The sequence below is a fragment of the Notolabrus celidotus genome, chromosome 12 (genome assembly GCF_009762535.1).
Source record: "Notolabrus celidotus isolate fNotCel1 chromosome 12, fNotCel1.pri, whole genome shotgun sequence".
Lineage (NCBI taxonomy): Eukaryota > Metazoa > Chordata > Actinopteri > Labriformes > Labridae > Notolabrus > Notolabrus celidotus.
In genome coordinates this window covers 13,379,090-13,388,113 of record NC_048283.1, presented here as the reverse complement: position 1 = coordinate 13,388,113, position 9,024 = coordinate 13,379,090, and the positions used below count along the sequence as shown (strand labels likewise).

Below are 9,024 nucleotides of genomic sequence, written 5' to 3'. Positions count from 1 at the left end.
ATGCTGTCAAAATTGTCTTCCTCTGTCCATCTATCTTTTTTCTTTTGATTCTGTTTTCACTTCATTCTCCGCTCTTCGTCCTCCATGACATTAATGGTTGCAATTAGATGACCAGCAGCCTCTGCTACAGGGAAGAAAACGACGAGGAAATTATGATCCTGTTTCATTTTTTTAACCCTGCCTCTGTCTCCATCACCTCCACCCTCCAACATCACTCCTACCTCTAATAATAGGGGTGTTAATTTCACACGCTGTGATTGAACTTCAATGGTGGAGTTTTTTACCAGACTGAAGCTGTGACTTCTAACAGCTGTACACCTCTCTGTCGGTGGCAGGTGAGACAAGTGTGTGTTCATTATAGGTGTGAGCATGTGAGCGATGACTCTGCATACACGAGTTCACGCCTAACTTCTGCTTTGGTGTTTATCAGCAGTGTTTACAGATTGCTGCAGTGTCTGACGCTATGTGTCTCATAACTACAGGATCATTAAAACTTCAGAGTGGAATGAAGCCAATCAATTACTGTGATTGATCAGGAAAATGCCCAGAGGAGATGTGAAAACGGTGGCTGTGCAGCAGACTGATGGAGAATCTCAATACACTCGGGTGGCATTTCTCAACTTGCGCCCGCCTTGATTTTATTGACATTTGTTTGAAAAAGTGTACACAGAGGAAATTCTTGCTTAGCATCCTGTTAATCTTTCTGAAGCGAGGGGAATCCATATGAGGTGAGGAGATAAGGAAAAGCTTCACACACAAACAGCCGCCTTTTTCTTCCTTTTCTCAGCTGCTGCTCGATGTTCAAAACATGATTGGCACATGCTGGACTGTTTAATGCCAAGCCTGTGGTTTTAAAATCAATGCAAGGCAAAGGACTAAATGTTCACTTTGGGGAGGAAAAAAGATTAGGATACAGGGGTGGCTATTAAAATGCACAGTGTAGGCTTTGTCAATCCCATAAAGCATTGCAGAATGCATCGCTCCCAGGGGAATTCATTCACCATGCACAGAAATAAACAGACACAGAGCTAAAACGCCAGTCTTTATTGAACTTCCATGGTACAGAAAGACCACATTTCTACAGGAATGCTACTAAATATCACAAGACTTTATATCTGTAGGTTTGCACGAGCCACTCATGAAGCCACCAGCACTATGTCTGTAGTGGAAATGTGTGTATCCAGGGGGTTTTTCATGTCTGGAAGATGCTTAAAAAAGTTGCAAAACGCAACCTGACATTTGGCTTTAGAAGATTTGTTAATATATCACTCACTTATAGATAAAATAGACATTTATAAATAATAGATCTGAGGCAACTCTCAGGTTTTCTTACTATATACATGCAGATTCATTGGAGAGAGAGAGAAAAGATGCTTCTCTGTGCACTTCTTTCCTTTGGATATTTAGTTTCTTGATACTGATATGAAGCAAAATGATGGTAGATTTTGTCCTCCAGTTTGAGATTCTTGGCTGTCATCGAGGGGGGAAAAAATCCTTGTAGTAGTAATGTCAGTCCTTTGATCACGCATACAGTCTACAGATGCTCATTTCCATGATGCCATAAATCTGTCTTTGTTGTGTGCCACCAGAAACCTTCGGGAGACACTGATTTTCAACAGGAATGCCTCTTCCATGCACCCCTGTGCTGTATGTATTTTATCTCCACCAGTGGAGGTTCTTTATGATTAACACACCTCAACACAGTCCAGCAGGAACAAAGGGTGCTCGACAAAGAGGGTGAGCGTCAGCCACATAATTAAGAGAACAAATCATGAGGGGGGGGAGAAACAAAACAGACTCCTGCACACTCTGCAGAGGGAAAAAGCCACACTATTTGCATTTCAGGCGCCCAAAGCGGGGGATAAACAGCAGTTTTTGGAGCGTGACATGTTAAACACATTGCCTGTTGGCTAGAGCTGTGCCAATGAGCTTTGTGAAATACCCTGTTCAGTGTTTGGAGATGCTGAGAATGGCTTTTTAACCGTTTACACACCAGATACCAGCCTGCTACACTGAACTGAATTTGAGTGAGAGAACAGTCTGCTGCATTAGATCTAATACTGAGTTATTGGAAACAATTGTGGAAGCACAGGTAGGGCGTTTCATGGGTAATGGGATTCTGCATGGCTGTTAAACTGCTTGCTTGTGAATTAGTCAAGGCAGGTCGAAACACCGAGCTGTTGGGTATTTTGGCAGAGCTCGGGGCCATACGGGGGGGATGGAAAACAAGGAGCAGGTTACAGTGACGCAGAGCCACATAAAAGAAATGAACACAGAACACAGAGGAGGATAAGAAGGGAAGGGAAGAGAGAGAGAGCAGCAGGAAGATGAGTTTGGGTTGTTTTTTTAAGACCTCCGGGGAGCCGAGGAGTTTTTGTGATGGCTGGATACCTGGGATCCCTGAATTCATTTCACAGTTTCAGAGAAAATAAAACGGCACTGCAGGCACACCCTCTGGTCATGTTGATGTTCCTCCTCAGGCCCCGTAGAAATGTTTACCATATGGAGAAACAGTCACCTCAGAGGTTCACTACTGGGATCCTGACACGACAGAGACAGAGAAGGAGAAGAAGAATGAGAGTGGGAAGGAAAAGGGGGGGAAAGTAAAAGAAGGAGGAGAGTGTTGTGGGAAGCTTGGGGAGCCCTGATGATAGGACGAAAGGAAAGACAGAAGAAGAAGAAGAAGAAGAAGAAGAAGGAGAAGAAGAAGAAGGAGAGAAGTAGAGCAGAGAGGCCTGAAGCTGAGAAAGTGGTGCACACGCAAACGGAAAGCTGCATCACAGGGGACCGAGAGGGCGGCGGGGGGAAAAGAGACGGAAGAGAAGGCGGAAGAGGGAGGAAGGAAAAGCTGATGGGGAGGTGGAAGTGAGAGGGAGCACTATTATTATCCTGATTGAGATTAACTTTGAATACCCTCAAATAAAAGCATCATTTCATGGACGGCGGCTGGGCCCACGATGACTCATCTGGAGAGGGAGTTTAAAAACATGGATACTTCTTACAGCAACACTCCAGCCATGAGCACTCCTTGGAGAATAGCACTACTGTCCAATTATTCTCCATGTTCATGCATACAAAAGGAAAAGAAAACTGCTTTATACACACACACAAAGAAGCTAACTTTATCCAAAGGTGCACACACATGCAAATTAGAGTCATGAGATATCCAGACTGTGCCGAGCTGGCGAGGCGACTCATTACCTCTCCCTGTCGGTGAAGGAGGAGGAGGTGCTGTGCAGCGTCTGCCGGCTGTCCTCTGAAGCAAGGGAGCGAGGGAGTGCGAGGGAGAGGGGGGGAGCCACGCCACGGGAAAGCGGGGGCGGATGTTGGGAACAGCTGCGATCATAACTGGGAGAGAAGGATAGTGCCACAGAAGGATGGAGAGAAAGAGGAGGGGATGAAGAGTGACAAGACATTTGGTGAGATGTTGAAAAAGGAAGGGATAAGGATGGAGAGGGAGTGGAAAGGGATGGAGAGTGAAAAAGAGGGGGGGAAAGGAAGTTGGAAGTAGAGGAATAAAAGAACATAACATTAAAAAGAGACCAAGAGGAAGTGGGACAGGAATAGAAACAGAGATTAAAGGACACAAAGAAAGTTGGAGTTTCAAAGAGATAGATAAGTAAAAGAAGGTTAGAGAGGAAGTTACAAAGAGAAGGAAGTGATTGAGGCGGAAGGTTGAAATTAAGAAGAGCAGATAAGAAAAGGAGATGGAAAAAAAGGGAAGAGACGGGGAAGAGGAGGGGAGAGATGGAGAAACAAAGTCAGAGAGCATCAAGAACAGGCGAGCCATTTAGCATCAGCGAACACATTACACTGCCACTGTGAGAGAGAATTAGTGCACTCATCGGACTCATTAAAACGCTGTCAGGGGGGAGAGTGAGGCAGAGCGAGGGAGAGGGGGAGGAAACAGGGAGGGGAGGGGAGGGAGTCAGATAGGGTGAGGTGGGTAGGATGCAACAAGGCAGGGAAATAGTGCTAAGGAGAGTGAGTTAAGGTGAAGACTCAGTCGGGAGTCACAGGTTCAGGCTCTTAAGGATACTTTGACATCCTACAGGAGGTGTTCTGGGAGCCATAAAAGCCATCCTGCACCCTCATTTCCCCTCAGCAACACCTGTCTGATTCCACTCTCCCTCACAAACATGCTTGATAACATTAGCCACACTGATGGTTTTAAGGCCTAGGAAATTCACTGAGCGCATATGCCACTCCACTATAATCATAATGAACTGGACAGTGGCCAATTTCCACTATAGGCTATCATTTCAGTCCATCTGTAGCCTCCTCCCGCTCCATCCCCAGCACTTTCTCCATCTAACACATGGTGTTATTTACACATTTATGACACTGAAGCATGAGCCAGTCTATAGAGAGGGAGATGCTGCCATATCTCCAGTATGAATCCCGGCAATTCTCACTTTTTTTTTTTTTTTTATGCGAGGCCACTTTGGATCCACAGGCAGAGAGAGAGAGAGAGGGAGAGAGGGAGAGAGAGAGGGAGAGAGAGAGAGAGAGAGAGGGAGAGAGGGAGAGAGAGGGAGAGGGAGAGAGAGAGAGAGAGAGAGAGAGAGGGAGTTAGACAGAGAGAGAGGGAGAGAGAGAGGGAGAGAGAGAGAGAGAGAGAGGGAGAGAGAGGGAGAGAGAGGGGGGGGGAGGGGGGGGGGGAGAGGAGGGGTTGTTCTCCACAGCGGGTGCAGATGAAGTAAGTTATCGAAACAACAGAGAGAAAGGGGAGGTTTATCGTGTATCAGCTCACAGCAAGCTGTGGGATTATCTGTGGATCTGCAGCCGGACTGGCAGTGCTGGGAGAGATAGGGAGACTGGCGGGGGAGATAAGAGGAGTACCAGCTGTACAAAGGCAGGCAGTGTTAGAGCGAGGCAATGATGATAACTGGAAGTAAGATAAATAACCTGAAGGTAGAGAGAAGAGGGTGGGAGACACAGGTATTCTGAGGGGGAAAAAGAAATCCCTAGGAGGCAAAGGGGAAGGAGCCCTCAGCAGGAGGAGGGACAGAGGGAGACTTAAGAGGGAGAGTGAGGGGAGATAATGTAGGGGTGTGGGAGCAAATCTCAGATTAAGCGAGAGTATGAAAAAGGGATGTGAAGACGAACAAATTATACAGATTCAGGCAATGAAATGTAAAATTATGATATAATAATGAGATGAGCAGATAAGAGAATTACAGTAACAAGGGGGCAGAGCAAGTATGGATTAGTGAGGAAGGAAAAAATGAAGACAGAGAAGAAAAAGCTGGGTGTGAAGAGCAGGAGGAGAAAGGAGAGGAGTCCCAGTGGTCAAATAAACGAGGTGTTATTGGTTTGATCAGCAAAGCGTGGCAGTGCTCCACTACATCACATAGATGACTCCCCATTCCCGGCTAATGGCCATGTGTGCTGCGAGCACTCACTACGAGGCCTGAGAACGAAGCGCATGCAGAACCTCCGCCCTGTGTTTACCCACACCCTGTGTTTACCCCCCACCCTGTGTTTACATGCTGGGAGAGCTCTAATGGCTGTTAAAGAACATTGACATCAGTGAAGCCATTTTATCGCCATGACAACAGGTCTGCCTTTGTCTTGCACATACTAATGCTTAGAGGAATTAGTGCAATGGTAAAATGACAAATCTGTGCAACATGTGACTTCCAGGAATACCATACTGTTCCTAAATCCTTATTTATAATGAATATGATCTCATTATCAAGAGGGAATACAGTGTGTCGACTCATTATGTGCAGCATGCACGATTGAAATGCAATAGTCAAGGTCTTCAATGACACCCAAACATCTGGCACATCTGGCGCTCTCCACAGGTTTACATCTTGACCAATCATTTAATACAAGCAGGCATGCCTTCAATAATCATTAAGAGTATTAAACCCCCCCTTCTTTAATAGAAATTGCTCAATCTAATCTCTAACACCTACACACAGCCAGATAATATTAAAATATGCCACTCGATATTCCTCCTCACTGTGTGGATGTACCAACGGATTACAACTCGATCAAAATAGAAGCAATCAGTCCTTGTTACCATTTTACAGTGACTGATAATTCTAAAGGCAAAGTTCATACTGACATCTGTAGATAAACCAATAAAACCAAGTAATATGAATATTTTTCCTGCTTATCATCTTGTGACACCTCAGATTGATCTCATGACCTAACCTGATGGTCCTAATCCAAGTTGAATCTACTGTTGACATCAATATGTCCCAATTTAACTTTCTGTTAGAACAAAGACAAGAACAGCGTCTTTACAATAGTTGTAGATTCAACCTTTTCTCTTTAAGTGTCCAATTCCAAAACTTGAAAAATGATCACATCTTCATCTTGTTCAGTTTTACTTAAAAAGAAATCTTCAGGAAGTCAGTATAGTCCTCCCTGTTATAAGACAGGTGTCCAGCTCATACTGGCAGAGTATCATTCACACTCATTCAGCAGAATTCACTTTAAATGATGTGACTGTATACACACACAAGCACACACGTACATGTCTTCAATATTTTGTGAGGACAGTTCTTTACATGGACTATCATTTCCACTGATTATGAAATGAAGCATCAGAAGAGAGTAGAGAGTTGAGATGTGACTTCAAAATTCAGAATATCTTGGTTAGGGCCAAAGGAGATCATCCCAGTGTGTCATTCTGAGAGGACTTTGCAAAATATCCACATGAGGAAGAACGTCCTCCCAAGAAAGGTTGTCAGTCAAGGATTGGTCCTTACAATAATATAAAAACAAACACATACGCACACACACAGAGAAATTATACAGGGATTAGGTTCCTACCAGAGTTTTGCAGTTATGACGACTGCTGTCAAGATCAGAAGGGATGAGATGGTCACGGTGACGTAGAATTGTGGATCCACTGTAAAACACACGCGCACACATACACAGATTCTCAGATTCTCATATTAATTTCTCACACCATGCATGTGTCTATTTGTATCCGGAAAAACAGAAGAAATCAATGAGGCCAGCTGAATATGAAATTGGATGCGTAGAAATACTGGCCTCAACTCTTAGTCTAATGTGATGACGTCTTCTCTGAATCTTACAATCTGACAGCGGCCAATTCCTGCCTCTGAGTGATGAGAACTTTATTAGGCATTCCCCGCCGCAGACACAGCCGGCTGCACACAGCTCCCTGTCAGCCTTCACCCTGCTGACAGCTCATTCCCTGGAGGACTTTGTGGCGTGTGTGTGTGTGTGTTCACATGGACTGTGTCTCGTGAACACCTTTATTTAGAAATTCTCCATGTGCAAGTCCAGATGCCCACCTTCCTCAGACTCCACCTCCATTCCTCCGTCCTCAGATCCCTCCTGGTCTCTCGACTCCAGCGGTGCGTCCTCTCTGGGCTGCATGCTCGCGCTGGGATAAGGCCACTCCTCGGATGTGGCAGTGCTGTCCTCCAGTTGTCTCCCGCGAGGATGCGGGTGCAGAGGGTCATTTTCCTGGCTGGAGAGGAAGTGGTAGGTCTCATCCTCCAAAGGCTGAGTTGGACCCCAGACCACCGCCCACAGAGGGGTGGGTGTGACCTGGGTTGTGACAGACAGCTGGACCGACAGGGCGTCCACCTGCTCCTCCTCGCCCTCTCTGTCGTCACGGTTACAGGTGGAGGGCTGTGTCACCAGAGCAACCAGGAGGAGGGAGAGGAGGCAGCGGAGGGCGGTCAGTCGTGCGACAGGAGAGATGGAGCTGGAAGAAAAGTGTAGGAGAAAAAGAATGAGAGATAGAGGAGTGACAGAGAAGTTATCTTTTTGTCTACAGGCGCCCTGCGCGACCTCATCAGCTCAGAAAATGATGCCAGCTATCACTCACAAAGACATTCTAAGCATCTGCCCCCCCATAAATCTCTCCTTCAGCTCAGATATATTCCATCTTACCATCTCTCCATCGCTTCGCTCTGTTCACTGAGACTCTGCTGCTCCGATCATCTCTCTCTGTGTGGAAGGACAGAGGGGTAAGAGAGAGAGAGATAAAGAGAGAGAGGGAGAGAGAAAAGGAGAGAAAGGGGGAGGGTCCAGCTTCTTATTCTTCTTCTTTAATGTTAGCAGATAAAAGACATGTAAACATGAAAAACATCAAGATGTACTGGCAGGAAGCCAACTCTGTCACTATTCTAGAGGACACACACACACACTCTCTCTCTCTCTCTCTCTCTCTCTCTCTCACACACACACACACACACACACACACACACACTCACAACCCTGGACTTTAAATTTAACGCTCAATTATGCGCCACATGTTCATACTGCATCCACATCTGCGCTCAAAAACACACACAAAAGTACACACTCATTGTCTGTTCTGCTCTGTCACACACATTTACAGATCACACACACCTGAGCGGAGCACATTCATCATCATTAGAGGCGTCATGCATGGAGCCAACACTCTATGTGGCACTTTGAGCGAGGAGAGGTAACTTCCTATCTACAACTGCTGCCCAAATGCCACAGAAATGTCACTCACAGACGCACACACACACGCACACACACGCACACACACACACACACAGAGAGAGCGAGAGAGAGAGAGAGAGAGAGAGAGAGAGAGAGACGGACAGAAACACACACGCGCTCCGACACATATCAGTTATCATGCCTACCTCTGGCAGTGAAGAGAGAGGGAATGAGAGAGGGAGTCAGAGAGAGAAAGGGGGGAGACACAGAGAGCAAGTGAGGGAGGGAAAAAAGCATCGGTTGCCGAGGCGACGGAGACATGTAGAGTCTGGTAAAGTCAGAGAGGAGAGAGAGAGAGCGATGTGAGGAAGGCAAGCGACTGTAGGAAAGAGATTTAAATGCTAATTATGTTTTTTTTTTAAAGGCTTCAATTAAATGGACGCAGAGGAAAAGAAATGGATTTGACGAGGCAAACAGAAATGATACTGAGGACGACATTAATAAGCTCATTTTAGAGGCGGGAGATTTTTTCTTAGCTCTTCAATTATGTTTACAAAAACAGCAAGGACACCCCAGAGAGAAAGAGACAGACACACAGACAAGAGGAGGAGGAGG

At 45.8% G+C, this 9,024-nt stretch overlaps 1 protein-coding gene across 3 annotated transcripts; it reads right to left on the bottom strand.

Annotated features, from left to right (window-relative positions):
* Positions 1–1,029: 1,029 nt before the first annotated feature.
* Positions 1,030–8,711, bottom strand: pianp (PILR alpha associated neural protein). Of its 3 annotated transcripts, XR_004633204.1 has the most exons (6): positions 8,616–8,711; positions 7,888–7,944; positions 7,281–7,699; positions 6,790–6,868; positions 2,914–3,348; positions 1,030–2,541 (listed from the first exon to the last, which is right to left on the bottom strand). XR_004633204.1 is itself a non-coding variant. In XM_034697333.1 (5 exons), exons 2-5 carry the CDS (start codon positions 7,896–7,898, stop codon positions 3,198–3,200), a joined length of 660 nt encoding a protein of 219 aa, XP_034553224.1. In that variant the 5' UTR covers positions 7,899–7,944; positions 8,616–8,711; the 3' UTR covers positions 1,030–3,197. The 3 variants fall into 3 exon arrangements, 2 of the variants coding, with proteins under 2 accessions (XP_034553224.1, XP_034553225.1); XM_034697333.1 differs by having other exon boundaries at positions 1,030–3,348; XM_034697334.1 differs by lacking the exon at positions 8,616–8,711 and adding an exon at positions 8,350–8,475 and having other exon boundaries at positions 1,030–3,348.
* Positions 8,712–9,024: the final 313 nt, after the last annotated feature.

Coding starts and splice junctions, on each gene's coding strand:
- pianp (XM_034697333.1), bottom strand. Junction 6,869..7,280: donor GGAGGTGGAGTCTGAGGAAG/GTGGGCATCTGG, acceptor TGTGTTTTACAG/TGGATCCACAATTCTACGTC. Junction 3,349..6,789: donor GTCATAACTGCAAAACTCTG/GTAGGAACCTAA, acceptor CTTCTCTCCCAG/TTATGATCGCAGCTGTTCCC.